This window comes from Pezoporus wallicus, unplaced genomic scaffold (assembly GCF_028554395.1).
Source record: "Pezoporus wallicus isolate ANWC-B61680 ecotype Strahan unplaced genomic scaffold, APGP_CSIRO_Pwel_v1 scaffold_7392, whole genome shotgun sequence".
NCBI classification, from domain to species: Eukaryota; Metazoa; Chordata; class Aves; order Psittaciformes; family Psittacidae; genus Pezoporus; species Pezoporus wallicus.
In genome coordinates, this window is record NW_026639923.1 from 4,606,028 (window position 1) to 4,623,007 (window position 16,980).

At 36.0% G+C, this 16,980-nt stretch overlaps 1 protein-coding gene across 1 annotated transcript; it reads left to right on the top strand.

Annotated features, from left to right (window-relative positions):
* Positions 1-1,062: 1,062 nt before the first annotated feature.
* Positions 1,063-15,410, top strand: LOC130603262 (putative short-chain dehydrogenase/reductase family 42E member 2). The gene is made up of 12 exons (XM_057416891.1): positions 1,063-1,196; positions 3,344-3,579; positions 5,336-5,431; positions 6,164-6,224; positions 7,491-7,609; positions 9,120-9,195; positions 10,410-10,492; positions 10,995-11,132; positions 11,568-11,633; positions 12,447-12,510; positions 12,868-12,941; positions 14,141-15,410. The coding sequence occupies exons 2-12, from the start codon at positions 3,349-3,351 to the stop codon at positions 14,342-14,344; spliced, it is 1,212 nt and encodes a 403-aa protein (XP_057272874.1). The 5' UTR covers positions 1,063-1,196; positions 3,344-3,348; the 3' UTR covers positions 14,345-15,410.
* The last annotated feature ends 1,570 nt before the right edge of the window (positions 15,411-16,980 follow it).

Here is a 16,980-nt window from a genome sequence, read left to right on the forward strand (position 1 = left end):
GGGTTTTCACTTACCTGGCAATCTGAGAATTAACTTGACAGGTTCAAAGATTCTAGTCCTAATGCAGACTACAGGAACTTAAATATATAATATGTTATGCTAATATATATTTGCCTAAGTGTCAGCTTGAGTTCTTGTCAGCACATGAACATTAAATTACATTTAAATGTCAAAGTCACCTGTGAACTTGAGATATTTCTAACATGTGAACACTTAAAATTGTAGTCACTTAGATTTGGGAGTGTTTCTTTAGCATCTTAACTACTGCTTTGAGACCTATTTTTAGACACACCCACTTTATAAAGTTGGCTTTGATTTCTCATTGTTTAGTTTGCAAAAGGATATGTGTTTTAAACATTTTAGGATTACAGAACTTCTATAATTATTAATCATTTAATTAATTATTAATTTTAAATGCATTATTTAATAGTACATCACCTTTTCCTGTTCTGTTGTGCACCAGTTAGTTTGCTGCATGCACTTCATCAGTCTTGGAAGCCAGAGAACAGCTCTTGTACCTACAGTTAAGTCTCTTTGCAAATACATAATTGGGTTGGGGATGAAGATAGAAAACTCAGGGTGAAAGTGTTAAGTACCACTGCCGAACAAGATTTTATGTTTCTTCTCTTTATTCAAATTTAGATTGAAAACTGCAGGTAAAAGGAGACTGTGCTCTTAGATGAGATGTATCTCACCAAAGATTCACACAACTGTGAGAGAGGTTTACTTTTAAGCATTAGTGTTAAGAATTTCTTTCCTGTTTTCTTTAGTTAAGAACCCTTTTCTCTGTGCTTTGTAAAAACAGTGTGAGATGTTTCTGTAATCTAGTACAACATATCTACAGAATGATGGCACCAATAGTATATTTGTGTTGTCTAGCATCTTGTCAATACTTCTACAAGGTAAGAGATACCATCCTACTTAGAAGGGTCTCATGTGGAGAAAACATTTCCTTTTTCCTGAAAAGGAGCATAAATTATATACACATTAAGCCCTGCCCTCTTTTGGCTCCCAGCCCAGCCACCAACTACAAAGGAGCAGGAACAGCAAAAGGGCCTGAGCACACGTGAACATTTCTGTTTGTCTGAGAGTACTGGATGTCCTTGTGTTACTAATTGTCCAGGAAAGAGAAATCTCACCATCATACTTGGACAGGAAGGACTGGGAGAACGCTGACATCCAGGATTCTACGAAGGGTACTACTTCTTTAGCTGTTTTTAAAAACCTGAAATGTTTGAGTCTAACTCTTTATGGAAGTAACTTGTGCGTATCTTATATTTGAAATGACAGTAGGGGAGCTAAGAGCAACACACACAGCGTGCACTGTGTAACTATGCTCATCATGCAGAATACACTAATAAATCAGAATAGCTCCATAAATTTAGAGAAACAAGGAAGTTAGTGATTCTGGAAATAAGTATTTTCTTACAGTAAATTATTTACATTCAAAATTTGATTATAATTTTCAAATTCCATGAAGCAGATTAGTATATTAATGCTATTAGTGCTTTTTAAGAAGGACATTTCTAGTAAAATCTTTAAACTTTTTAATACAACTTCCATCTTACTTAAAATTTAAGGAGATATTAATAAGTATTCAAATATATGCCATTTTTCAGATACATCTTTTTATGATGTATGTCACAAGCTTGACCTTAGTATATAAAACCGTGCATTTTCACAGAAAACAAGGCAAAATATTTTATATGTCTTAACTACTGTGTAGCATAATCCAGAGATGCCAGTTTAAATTTCATTGACTGAACAAGAAAGCTTACTTGTTTTAGTTTTATTATGTTATTTCTAGTTTAAACTTTGTTTGGAAATGTGGATTACTTTTCACTTTTGAAATGTCAGGATGTTTTTCAACATAACGAGCTCATATCTTTTCCACCATATTATGCCATTCAGCTCACTGAATGTAGTGAGCTGACATTGGTGTTAAAACTGCCTCACAGTCTGGAGGATCTGGTACTTACTTCCTTGTGTCTGAAAGCTAAAAAATGTGTAAAATAAGAAATATATCACAAACTAAACTATATTAAAAAAAAAACAAAACCCTAACTAAGCAACGGCAAAACCAGTCTGGAATCTTGTGTACTGTAGGCTGCATTTTCTGTTGCTTTTCCAGTATTTTTTAATCACCCTGGAAGTGATGCAGCTACCAGTTACCAGTTTTTGCATAATCTCTTTTGAAGCCTGGTATAAAAGACTGAGAGCTAACTATGCTTATATACCTAAGCTAAGCAGCCCAGCTGGTGGAAAATGGTGTACTCTCATGTGTGGGGATGTTGCTATAAGGACCCACTCCAACTATGAGAAAACCATAATAATCTGGCAAAATTGGGTTTATATTCCTATATTAGACTGGCAGGCACCCAGTTTGGCTCCCACTTTAAAGTGGCTTAATTTAACAGATTTCAGATTTATTTATTCTGCATTTCTGTCTGGGGACCTAAGAACTTAGATCCTAATGTGCAAAGGCTGTACAAGTTATCAGACAGAGAGGCTGCCTTTGGGGGAAAATATGCTGGGCTAATTTCTAGGAGTATATTGTGATCTGAAATACCAGTCACATTAAATGCAGAATATGAGTGAATTTCTGAAGTGATTACTGTAGAAAAATTTCATTTTTAATACAGAACAAAGTATACAGATTGTTAACTCCTGTTGAATGGCTTATCACAGAATTATATTATAATCAGTTTCCCCAAGTATATGAACCCCCAGGGCAGAGGGCTTGTGTTCCTTGTCAGTATAGCTGTATATGAGTGCTCCAATGAGAAGAATATGGACAAAGGTTAATAAGAACTGGGCAGAAGACTAACCAGAAAGGTTTAAAATGGTAACTGTGACCCAAATGTGAAATAAAGTGTATTTAAAAAGCAGAATAAATCCTTTCTTATATTCCTGATCTATTTTTTTCCCCGGACTAGTAGGCTAATCTCTCTTTGGCATGAATATATCAAAAGGCATGAGTTTTCAAGGATAAAATGTTTGATATACCAAGCATTCAAAAAGGTAATTGTACCTGTTAAGGTTAGGTAATATAACATCTTCAAAATCCTGCAATTTCTCTTTTTTTCTATATAATATGAAATTTGTGAGTATGAGGAAAAGACTAGATCTTGGAATATAAAAGCATTCAGGTTCATCAGTCATTGTACGTAGAAAATCCGTCACCAAAATCATTATACATTTTAAACATGTTAAGATAATAAAAATATATAAATAAATATAGTCAAGAAAGGAGTAACATGTAACATTGCAACATGAAAGTTACTGAAATTACCTAGATCTTAAAAGTATTAGCAGGATTTTCAGGAGATCTTCTGTTTTGCAGTCGTGATGCAAGAAGGATCCACAGAAGAGCTCCACAGCAGCCGACCATGTGAGAGCAACCTAAATGAGCATGCTGGACTACTGGTTAACAAAAGCAGAAAAACAATGGTGACAGGAGGTGGAGGCTACCTGGGATACAATCTGGGATGTGCTCTTGTTAGGTCAGGAATTGCTGTTGTTCTGTTTGACATACGGAAACCTAAATGGGAAATCCCAAAGGGAGCAGATTTTTTCAAGGTATGTTGCAATTACATACTTAACAGCAGTGAATTAAGTTCTACTACTTTTATGCACATTTAGCAAGGCTTCTTCTTACGGATTTTTGATAAAAGCATTTACTGAAAAGCCTTTAAAGACAATAAGTCATGGTAAAAGTTCCTCATGTGCATAAGTAAGAGACAGCAGAGTCAAGGTGGTCAGTTCTGTGTCACCAGTGAAGTTCGAGAGTCCTCCCACCAATGGGAGGTGCCATTCAACACATAGCTCACGTAGGTGAAGAAGTTTACTACTCAGGGAGATTATTTAGAGTCAAAAGGTGACAGCAAGACAGGGCAATAAAAGTGATCACAAGTTTAGAATGACTGCTGTGCAGAGAATGATTGAGGAAACAGACTTTCCAGGCTAGGAAAAAGACTTGGGAATAGAGAGGTCTGCAAACTGTGAGTGACACTGAGACAGGTACGTATTGACTGTTCACTGTCCTTTCCAGTATAAGAAGGAAGAGCCATCAGGTGAAATGAGGAGTCAGTTCAACAGAAACAAAAAGAGGTTGTTATATTTATCTACATCTACACAATTTGATTTAAGTTGATGAATTGATGGCAGCTTACATCTTGTAGAGAACAACAGTTTTGAGGATTTTAAATTCAATTTTTAAAAGAATATTTTATAATAATAGATATTAGGAAGTATAGGTGAATTAACTAGGAAATGGAACTATGCACTCCTGGTAAATAACAAGTCACTTCAGAGATCTTCAACAGTGATTCAAAGATTGCTAATATTGTTTATACTGGTTAGCTATTTTAGCATTTGATTGAAGTTGGAAGGGTGTAAGTCAACCATTTTTGTGAAATTCTTTGGCAACCTCTGAAGAAAAATGTTGAGAGTTAAAGACTGATTAGGTTACCTCTTAAAATTAGGTTACCTCTTAAAATTACCTCCAGCCATTTCTTTTGTGATTACTCTTTCAATTTCATTACAGTACAATAAAGAATATCTGATACTCAGAAGTATCACAATTCTGCAAACAAATATATTTTACTCATATCTGTATGTATGTGGATTATTATTCATATAGTATTACCTGGTATACAAAAATGTAATACAATATCCTAACCATAGCATAACACTTGATACTAGATATAGTGTGTGTATTTAATACAGTACAGTGTTCACTAGCATATAGCATTTCAAATAACATAATTATAATACACTAATGTATACTAATGCAATATTAGATGCATAGTGTGCATTTTTTTGTTTTAATCTTGTACAAAACTGTAATTAAATTTATCATTCAGTGCACCTAAAATAAAGCTTAAATCAGCAGAGCCATTTTTCCAGATTGCACAAGTTAGACCTTAAGGTGCTAACAGAAAAGGGGTTCTTTCATTTGGCAAACAGCTGAGCCACCAAATCCTGCTGTGGTATTTTGTCCTTGAGGCTTGATTCTCCAGCCTTCAAGCATATGCTGCTCCCATTCAAGTCAAACAAGTTTTATCAGCCTGTAGGATGCAGGACTAAGTGTGAAAATACGCGTTATAATTGAAGTCAACAAGAGTCATATTTGTTTTGCAACAAAAAACTGACAGAATTCTTAGTCATGGATTTTTCTCCAAGTTTATAATGTTTTATTTAAGTCTAGTTAAGTATTGTGAAAAATAGATCAGAATTATTTTAAATTTTCCTTGATAACCACAGTTAATACTAATTCTATAGAGAATGTAATGGACTCTACCAGTCAAAAATCCATTCTTTTCTCATTTTACAGGGTGATGTGAGGGATTATGATGCAGTGTTCACAGCATGTGAAGGGGTTGACTGTGTTTTTCATGTGGCTGCATGTGGAATGTCAGGATTAGAACAAGCAAGTACAATTTTCCTAACATTTTCTTTCATTATTCTTGTGAAAGCAAAAATTTGTCTGCATGTAGCAAAGAATGTAATTATATGTATATGTCAGACAGAAGTTAGTCACAAAGGTCAGATCATCCCTACATAATAAAAGTCAAAAGCATGAAACTACATGAACTACTCTAGAAAAAAAGCACCTTGGATATGAAGGCATATCCTTTTCCTCTAATCTGAAGAAGTTTGACAATATTGCTGTAGAAATAATATGGATGAATTTTCTTCTTTTGAGCTCATGAGGAAACAGACCAGCAATTCAACATAGATAAGCTAAATAACAGTGATTTCACAGAGCATGTTATCAAAAAAGTCATGAAACTACTAATTTATTTCTAGGAACAGAACAGATTGTCACTGGAACAAGAATTTTTGAAAGATTTCAGAGAGCATAACCCCTGCCTGTATTCCTGTTTCTATATCATGGATTATCTGGGGTGTGACAAAAAAAAATGAAGTATTATAATTTCCTTTCAGATGCATTTTATCTTTCAGTTTTGAACTTTATTCGTGCACTGATCAAGACAATAAAAATGAGAACTGCTAGAAATCACTGTATGTCAGAAGGACACAGAAATGTAACACACACATCACAAAAAGGCCACAGCTGTTCTAGGTCTGGCAATTGTAACAATCATACTGCAAAAGTGACTTGTCCAATTAACTGATCTTGTGCAAACTCTGTTTCTAGCTTCAAAAGAAAGATCAGATTGAATCCATAAATGTGGGAGGCACAAAAATAATAATCAATGGTATGTACCTAGATTTTCTTTCTTTGCGTCTGAACCAAACTGTGAATTAAAAAAGCTTCTAATTGGATGTGTTTTGTGTTGATTTGGCAATAAAATGAGGCTCTTCTCTCCCTCATTTCAGAGTATGATGTAAAGCTAGGTGTGCAGGTCCCATTAAAACTCATAGATTTGCTGCCGGTTTGAACTGGGGATAGGTTTGGACTTCATTCCTTGGCAGACCAACTTAAACTGTCCTCCATGAACTGATTATGTTTTCTCTTTACTCCATGTAATGGAGACGTATTATCTTCTTCCCTCATAGAATAACATGAGAAAAATAGTACTGTTTGTTGTGTTCTAAACATTTTGTAACCGGAGCCATAGATGTGCTAAGTATATTTAGCTATTATTTTATCACATTAATATACAAAATTTTCTATTTGTTCCAATCATCGGTCTAAATATGATCACTTTTTATTCTGATTTATAAATGCTGTCCTGGAAAATGTTAATAGATTTCTTTCTGTATATTCAATTCCAGAGAAAATATTTCAAGTGTATTGTAAATAGCAAAGTGACTTTCTCTTTGCTTTTTACTCAAAAGCCAAATGGCAAAAATATAAAAAAGCAAAATGTCAAAAGCAGTTCTTATTTAGACCCATTTTTATGGATTATCTCTGAAAAAAAGAAAAGCAGAAATAATTAGAGTGAAGTGGTAGGCAAGTAAAACTCTAAATGAGTTAGAGGGAAGAAGTTGCCACACATTCCCTTTTTCTTACCCCAACCTCTAAACCCACGGAAACATTTCACGTCAAATTTCTGTAGGCTTCCAGCAAAGCAAGAATCTGGGAGGAGCTTGAACCTGTTAATTTACATTTAGTGATATATTTTATTATTGTAGTTTGTTCCAAATATTTACAACACAGTAATTTATTGTTTTCAAAATGAGCCAACTGAATTGGCTGCTCTGTAGATACTAAAATTTCCTGATCTTGCATATTAATTCACTTAAGTAGTAAAGTTCAAGTAATAAAACATTTGGTGAACACAGTATGTAATACTTACATAGCAGATATTTGGATGAAAAATTCCAGCTGAATGAAAGGTAATGCCATATTAGATTATAAGCTAAGGTTAAAATTAAAATATTATTCTTCTATAAACATAATCTTTGTTTTCAAAAAAGAGAAGCTGCCAGTTCATGTGTTGTTTCTCACTCTTTATTTTTGTTTTAAAATGATTTCTTTTAAATAATTTATTTAAATAATTTACAATTTCCCATTGTAGTCTGCAAACAGAGAAATATCCCTAGACTGATATATACCAGTACAGTGAACGTGGTATTTGGAGGGAATCCTATTGAAGAAGGAGATGAAGAAACTGTGCCATATTTTCCACTGGAAAAGGTACTTTGTTCATGTGATGACATGGCATTTACTGTGCTCTAATGGATAGAATATGTGAAGGATGTTCTGACAGCAGAAGCTGGTTTACTGTAGATCACATCACGTTCTGTGAAATTATTTGTCATTAATAAAAATAGACCTATGATCAATGAAGAAATACTCAAATCATTGTGATTTTGATATGCTATAACTAGACAGATCTGAGATGATAAAATACCTAAGAAAAGTGGAATGTGACATTTATCGAGAACACTTGAAGAGGAAGGGCTTTCAGGGCACCGTCAGCTGTGTAAATACTGAATATTATGAACATAATATGAATATTATGAACTGTGAGCCTTTGCATTGAAGAATATTGTTAAATAGCAAATTTTACATCTTTATCACACACATTTTTGCTTCTTTGAAGTTCCCAAACCTTGCTTTCTTGCTGCAGGCCAGGCAGTAGTTACAGTCACTTCTGGGCTGCTCAGAAAAACCATTTCCTTCTTTACTATGATCATTTAGGAAATATTTTCTAGCTGAAATGTGAAGCTCAATGCATTCTGGCCATTCTTTTCATTTGCTCTTTCCTGCTCCCAGCACACTGCCTGCTGCTAAGCTATAATTTCAGTATGTACATCCTGTGTCCAGGAATCTGCTACTCTGCTGGTGCCTCCAAAGTCACTTAGTTGTATGTGTCAGTTTGTGCACAGCTTGCACAGCACAGCAGACTTTGGAGGAAACATTTCAGGAATTTGCAGTTATTTGCATGTGTCTGAGCCCTGCTTGTATGTTCTCTCTAATGGTGATCATGTAATAGTGTACACAAGAGAGGTGGGGCATAGAGGGAGGTGAAGCAGGTGGATCAAGCCACCTGAGAGTAATTTTCCATGGTGGGACTTTTAGGTATATTTTTCAATGTCAAGTATGACAATACAAAATTCAACGTATGATACATAAATAGCCTTATGTAGATATGTAATCACTAAGCCAGCACATGCTAGCTGCGTCCAGAATCCTATTGTCTAAATACACTTGGGTGCAATTGTTAATGGTAAAACATGCTGCTGGGAGAGAAGTATTTATAACTTCCAAAATAGCTTCAATACAAAATGGAAGCATTTTTAGGAAAGTCTGAATTTTTAATTTCAGATTTAATTTACTGTTTTAAAAAACTTCTCCCAGCTAAAAATAGATTTTTTTTCAAAATTAAATTACCTGACCCACCAGAACATTTAGCTTTATATTATTTTTTTTTTCAGTATATCCAGCACAAAAAGCGAGTTAAGTAAATACTAGTGGATTTAAATTCACTCTGAAGCTAAATTTGTGTATGTAAGTCAGATAAGTTTCTTTCTCGTTAAAAAAGTATGTATTTGCTAAATCTTGTTATTTCTAGTTTGGTTTTACTAAGCTGATTTCTACAAGCTGGCTAGATTTGAATGGTATCTGACATAAACAGTAACTTTACCTTTACAGGTGCAATAATCTGATTAAAATGTTGATCATATTCTGCCTTTCTTTATAGCAATTTAATCATTATTCTAGAACAAAGGCAATTGCAGACCAAATGGTTCTTGCTGCTAATGGAACTTTACTCAAAGGTACATATAAAACATTTGGGTTTTTCCTACTGTTAGTAGCGCTAATGGGTATTCCATTCTCTGGATGCTCATTTATCAATAAATAGTATACTTTAACTGAAATAAGGATTTATTTTGTTTGTTTCTACTCCTGCTTTGGTGAGTGATTAATTTTTTTAATGTGTATACCTAGACAGATAAGAGATTATATTCAAACAATAAATGGGAGAATTCAGAAAATTTACCCTTACTTCTTTGAATCACCTTAAGAGTTAACCAGTTTTACAGTAGATCCAGGAATTGTGTGTTTATTTCCCATTCAGTCTATTATATCAGCCTTCTCTGATAATACCAAACTCTAAGCACTATCCAATAGGTCACTCTCATAATCCCCAAAGGCTTCTAGGTGTCTGGTAAGAATAGCTGCAGTTTCTTAAACAGATCAGCAATATCAGGGTTATGTCAGCTTCTGAAGTCAGACATGCATATGAAGAGCTGAGGCTAAAAATCTATCTGTACATGGCAAGGAAACTATTTTTATCTTTGCTTTTACAAAGATAAAAATATTTTGCTATTCCTACTGATTTGCTTGAACTGAAAAGTTGACATTACAAAATGAAGTGGGGTTTCAATTTTAGCATCCTTGATTAACTACTGAGCAAATCCTGCCACCTCTTGCCCACATAAAAGATGTAATTGTGCCTGTTCTCAGGAGTCAGAGGAGTCTGCTTAGTGATTCACATTTAAAGCTTAAAGTATTCATTTTGAGTTAAAATATTCTAACTCATTTGAAAGCCTCTGTTTAAGAAACGTCTTCCATTCCTTTGTGATGCCATTGAGCTGCAAGCAAGCAAGGTTTCCAAATAAAGCAATTTGAATGACCTTCTAGTTTTGCATGTATTTACAATGATGGATAAATATGTACATTATAAACTGTATCTACAATAAATAGCAAAAGTCAATCAAGCAGAAGGCATAGATGAAGGAAGTTTTGATTTGTCCTGTCCCTGTCCATTTGTGATCAGAGAGATAAGGTTTTCAGGCTGCTAAACTAGGGTCTTTCACTACTGTTGCATTCAATTTTATACAGAAATGAAAACAAGTTACTAGGAAGCCAAATCACATAGAATGTTCAGACTGGTCCTTTACTTCATAATGTAAAACTCAGACAATATATGTCAGCCACATGTTGATATTAAAGCTGTCTGAAAATCATGTTTTGTTCTCTCTCCAAGGAGGGGATAAGCTCCATACTTGTGTGCTTCGTCCACCAGGCATATATGGACCAGACGAGCAGCGCCATCTGCCGCGAGTAGCCGTATGTGTTAAGTAGTCATTTCTGGAGGACATTGCGACTGGTTGTAAGGGCATAGCATAAGTGGAAGTACCTTGAATGTAGTTTTTACTAAAGCTTGGTGACAGGTCATTTGATGCAAGATAACAAATATCATGATACAAGCATTGCAGAAATGTCAAGGATCAAGTAGTACTTTTAAGTGAAAAGAAAAAAATGCTAGACTGACATGACATGGTAGAACTTGCATCCCTGGTCGTTTAATGGAAGTAATGTCATTTAAATATGCACTTTAGTTGCAGCCAAACACTGTAATGTCACAATGTTTTACCGCTGCATACCAGTGCAACAGTCCTTGATTTATAAAACTACCACCTGGTTGTTTTTTAGCCCTGTGATGCATTTCTTGTTCTGTAATTGTACACAAATACAGCAAATTCTAAGTATTCAGGCTGAGCCAAAATGAATGTGTTACACTGCATAATAAAGGAATAAAGCAATTACTGTGTGTTTTCTGTTTCTACAGGTAAATATCCAGCGGAGACTATTTAATTTCAAGTTTGGGAATCACAAAGTTCAGATGAACTGGGTTCACATAGGAAATCTAGTACAAGCTCACTTACTAGCTGCTGAGGCTCTCACCTCTGAGAAGGGATATATAGCTGTAAGTAAACAATATAAACATTGTGTCCCAGTAGTTTTAACTCTCTAATAGGTTTAAATTTTGATTTTTTGTTGCTACTTCTGTGGGATTCATGAAGATAATTCTGGCTCCTGCACATCACAAAGAACTTAATGCTCTAACAGTTGGGTTACTACCTAGTGAAATCAAGCTCTGATCTACATTGCATGATCTACATTACTCTTATTTACATCATTAATCATGATTAGCTCTACTGCCACCATGGGTCTACCCAAAAGTATGAGACATGTTTGCAATCACAGTAAAGTCCAGTGATGGTAGTTTGCTGATCTGATCTGTGTACATTCACTGCTGGTATATAGTCCACAAAATCAAGATGGGTAGGGGTGAGAAAGAAAGAAAATGTGATCCTGTGTTTAGTGTTGTTTTAATTGTTTTTCTCTGCTTCTTTAACAGAGTGGCCAGGCATATTACATACATGATGGTGAAAATGTGATATTTTCTGAATGGATAGTCCCTTTAGTACGTATTGCACGCACATTCAGCTCTAATGCACTGTATGGGCACTATTCACATAGTTAGCTAGAAGACCATACTAACTAAATGAAGTTCAGTGCACGTTAATTACTGAATTACTTAACATTATAGTCAATCCTGTTCTCCCTGCATATCCCAAAGTTCCACTGGCTTGAAGGGAAGTTTTGGGTATGTGTAACTGTGGAGTTGGGCCCTTATTGTTTTGAGAGAATATGTAGCTGAGAGGTATAGAACCTACTATGGAACAGCAGCATTTCTGTAAATCAAGCTCACAGTGTGTGAGAAGTTCCACTATTACCCTCTGGCAGGCCTTCTATAACTTTTGTTTATTTCTTTGTTCTGCCATCAACTGCAGCACAAAAGGAAATACTATTTAAAGTCATATCTTAAAAGCTAAAAAGAGGCAACACGATATTTTCATAAACATCCTGCTGGATTTTGGGACCACGCTGAATTTTTGATCCTGCAATGCCAACATGGAAAAGCCTTCCAGGAAAATTATTGCAGTAGATGGGCCTGTATCCAACTGTAATGAAGTATTCCAGTCTTGGTCACTTGCTCCTTGGAAATAACATTTTTTCCCCTTTACTATCCAGTAGCATTCAAAGGGTGGGAGGGAGGTGGGCACCGGAAATTTGAGTAGTGGGTTTCAATCGCATTTCTTACTAACGCTATTGAGGGGAAGATGAGCTGGAAAAGTTTAGAGACATGTTTTATCAACAGTCATTTTCATGCTTCATTGACACCCACAATTTGGTACAAATTCTCAGATTTTCTTTCCTTTTATATCCCTTCTAGTTTGAAAAATTAGGCTACAGGAAACCCTGGATACATATTCCCGTTCTCCTCGTTCATATAGCAGGTAAAAATAATAAAATACATAATTGTTGTGCTTTTTATTTGTATTCTGTAAAGCTACATAATGGTTTTATAAAATGCAGGGACCCAAACTGTGGGAATTATATAACTTAACATTATTCTAATTAATAATAATCACTTCTGCCATTTAGCATTAATTATACTAGATAAAGTGTAAATAAGCTGAGTCCATCATGTACTTTATAAATTAAATACTGCCTTCTACCACCTTAATTGCCTTCTCTGATACCAGTAGGAATTATAGGATGTGCAGTGTCAGCATTTGCTGACACTTATTCTATTTGCTGTCATCTCATTTTATTGTTATCCAGCTGTCTCATTGAGTAACTTTGTTTCACAGCCACTGTGATGGAGTATCTGCATGTGATACTAAAGCCCGTTTTTAGCTTTACACCTTTCTTGACAAGGAATGAGGTAAATATATAAAAATAGAGAATGTTTCTATATCTCTGACAAAAATTCTTGTGAAGTTATGTGATACGTCCTTTGGACGCAGACAGGATTGTCTGCAGTAGAGCTCTGGTTTTCTGCTCAGGGCAAAGTCCATCCAGGGCTTACACAGTCCATTCATAGCCTGATTTTTCCATGGCCACCCCTTATAAAACTGTCAGAAATTAATGCTTACTTGATGATCCAGGTAAATACCCTAAGGTGCAAGACAGAGCAACTGACACAGACCTGGCACAAAGAGGAAAACAGACCCTACATCACTGTTTCCAATGAGCTGTCCTATGCTGTGGAACTACTTATTAAAGAAAAGTGGTCCAAGAGCACAGAGCAAGAGTCTCAGGTCAAAGTGGCAGCAGTTATCATAGTACCAGGCTAGCCAACAATTCGGAAGTCCACTAAAAATAATTCTAAATTGGAATGAAAAGTCACTTTTCTAAAAAACAAACAACTTCTGGACAAATCAATTTTGATCTAGCTTACATTTTTGTACAATATTATGATTTATAATATAAGCCAAAATGCTTTACTCCATCATCTAGTCTCTTACTGTATTGTAACATGATAGGACACTGAAGGGACCTCATTAACTTCTGCTGTAGATTTTCAGTTATTCCACAATATATCTGGTTTTGCACTTACTTCTACATTAGTTGCATATCTGAAGCAGAAATCATTGAGACAATGCAACTTAAGCATTTTCACAGTTACCAGGCATTCAGAGGTGGAGGATGTAACTCCCCAAAGGATGTGCTTTCCACTCATAGATAATTCATTTCTGCAGAGTTGAGAAACCACACCACTCTCCTGTGATCATTCATCTAGTTCCATTGCACATTTCTCTGTGCAGAAGAGCCAGTTTGAGGGAAGGGTGCTCATATGTTGCACAGGATTTCCTTAGTCCTTTATCTCACATTCACAAGTGAGAAGTCGGTACCATAAACTCCTCCTGCGCTCCATCTACTGAGCTTTGTCTCTTTACCTGTTAGCTGCATCAACTCATTCTTTTAGCTCCAGATAGAATCCAGCTCCAAAATGCATACATTTTTGCATGTCTATATTTTTTGTTTTAATTCCATTGTAATATCATTGTTGACATATTTTCATCCAAATTCTAGAAAATCAGATATTAAATTCACTTCCTTAACTGTCCTTTTTGATTTTAGGTGTGGAATGTTACTGTAACTCATACTTTCCGAATAGACAAGGCACGAAATCAGCTTGGCTACAAACCAAAGCAATTCTCATTTGCTGATTCTGTGGATCATTATATTAAAACAAGACCTACTTGCCAGGAAGATCACATGTGCCTTAAAATGCTGTTTGCTTTTGGCATTTTGTTAAGTTTGATCATTCTTTCTTTCTTCTAAAATCAAAAAACCAGTTCCAAAAAAACCTATTTTTGTTTCTGATTATTAATGATCTGGTCATAGTATATTCCTCAATTGTTATGGCCTTTATTGTTCTTAAGATGACATCTCTCTGACCTCATTAAAACCAAACCAGCCCCACAAAAGTGAAAACACAGGACCCATCAGGAACTGTTCCCAAAGAACAACAGTGTCACAAAATGCAAGGAGTTCACCACTAATGGGTGCAGGAATTGTTTTAATAGATTTTCATTTATTGATTGCTTTATGCTGAGAATGATTCTTCTGAAAATGATAATTCTGGAGGTAAGAAACTGGAAGAAGAGGAACCATTGTGGGACTGCAGTGCTGGAACAAGTCCAGTAGCTCCAAGAAGAGAAGGTTGACTAAACTCCTCTAACAAAGTCGCTGCTACAGCTACTGTGTTAGTATGAGGAATTATGAAGACCTGGGTAATAGTACGAACAATATGAGAAGTAAAGATTTATAAATGACAGGTGGTGAGCGGATGAAAGTCATATTCATGTAAAATAGTTTTATTGTTCAAAAGCTTTGTAAAAATGTAATAAATTATATATGTTTGTAAATCAAGTAATACCCTTTCAGTGCAATAATAAATAATCACTGAACCAAATACTTGTTTTAAGGAGTCTGTGGGAAGGGGGAGGAAGGAGGGCACATAAGAGCTTGGAGTCCAGCACACTGTCACTGCTACCTTGCCATGTAAATGAAGTCAGGTCTGACTATCCATAACCCTGCACCAGTGCTAGCACACTGTTTGATCAAGAAATTGCCACTTCAGGATGAGCAGGCAAGCCAAGCACTAAGACATGAGTGAGGATCCAGCCTCTCTCTTTTCCCCTTTCTTAAGACTTAGGTTAGTTACTACTTGGGTGGATTGTCTTACATGAGCTACCTGTGCACCCCATGTACATATACTGTGTGTAGCCCAGATGGATTTCCATAAGGTTACCTGTCACAAGGAGTTTCTCAGGGACCAGCTTTGCTCTCACCCAGGAGCAGCTGTTCCCTGTCTTGCACCCCAAAGGGATCAGGAGGGGGGGACTTGCTGGGGTGGGTCACAGAAGAGAGCAATGAAAAAGCTCTGCCATCTGGTAATCTCCACTCTGTATTTATTTTGTCTTTCTGTTTGCATTTTACAGGACTTTTAAGGCCAGTAAGTTAGTTTATGGAGACTCTCTCATTGTATCTTTATATTTACAGGAAACCTAACAGGAACCTTACAAGAATAAAACGTTATAGGTGAAAGATGATACACGTTGACAGGAAAATGTGTGAGCAACCACAATTACCACTGCAGCTTATGTGAGCAAAGATTTGTTTTACTCTCATTTTCTTTAAACAAATAGTTCTGTTTGCAGAGAAAGCAGTAAAGCCTGGTCTATTGTGGATGAACATTTGGAGATTGTCCTCATCCAGACAAATTAGCTTGCATCTTCCCTTAGCAGGGGCACTATTCAGCTGTCTTCTATTCCTTGCTAGCTATTGTCAGGAATCTTAAAGAAACTTGCTATATATGAGACCTTTATCCAACTTTAATCAAAACCAGGTAAGTTCACGATTTATCAGTAGAGAGGTGCAGCTGACTGACAGACAAGTGAGCACTGTAGGAGGCAATGCATAAGCCTATGTTCCCTAGAAATGCAGAAGAGAAAATCACAAGTGTCAAGTTACATCCCAGTGTGAGCATTTTAACTGTATGCAAACATTCAGCTTGCTTTTAAAATCAGTTATTTATGAATCTTTCATATATTGCTTTTATTAAACTAATAGCTCAAGCCTACATCCCAGATTACACCAACAGCTTTCAGCAGAGACATTGGGCAGTTGGCTGCAGCCCAGTGGGAAGTGCAAGCTGTGGCCTTTTCATGGGTGCTCCTCAATAAGGCCTAACCAAGGAACTCTCTGGCTTTGTGGCTGCAAGGCCAGCACCATTCCAGTCCTGCAATACCAAATTTCTGATGTGTTATTTCAGGTAAGGTGTATATTATATCACTGTTATAACAATACTGATTATTACGGGCTTCATTCAATTGATTTATCAATTACAAATCCAGTATCTGAAGTTTTAAGACAGCTTTTAGTACCTCTTTGGAACAGCCAGTTGTCATAACAATACTGATTATTACAGGCTTCATTCAATTGATTTATCAATTACAAATCTGGTATTTGAAGTTTTAAGACAGCTTTTAGTACCTGTTTGGAACAGCCAGTTGTCTAATTTCTGACAGTCTTTCCTGAGTGTTAGTTTAAGCTGGATATTGTTCAAGTTGCTTTTGCTCTAACATAATTGCAAATGTGTCTTTAAGTGATTAAAATTTAATATGAACGTTCAGACATGGCACAGCTATAACAGAGGAGGTAAACATGTTCAAGGTTTAATTTTTGCCTGGAATGGGTAACTCTCAAGTTCTGCAGCTCCTGACCCTTTTTTGCATCCTCCCAGGCACGAGCAACCACAGAGCTGCACAGAGACCCACCACCGGCTGGGGAGGGCAGGGACCTTCGTGCCTACTTGTTCATGATCATGTTTCCTCTTCGGGAATTCCTGCTGGTTTGGAGGTGTTTCTGATGCTCTGCACCTCTCTGAGCTATGTCCTGCCGACTATCCAGCC

Excerpts from the sequence above, each read along its gene's own strand:
- LOC130603262 (XM_057416891.1), top strand. The coding sequence starts at position 3,349 with ATGCAAGAAGGATCCACAGAAGAGCTCCACAGCAGCCGACCATGTGAG. Across the intron at positions 7,610-9,119 it reads CATATTTTCCACTGGAAAAG|CAATTTAATCATTATTCTAG; the intron begins GTACTTTGTTCA and ends CTTTCTTTATAG. Across the intron at positions 12,511-12,867 it reads TCTCCTCGTTCATATAGCAG|CCACTGTGATGGAGTATCTG; the intron begins GTAAAAATAATA and ends TTTGTTTCACAG.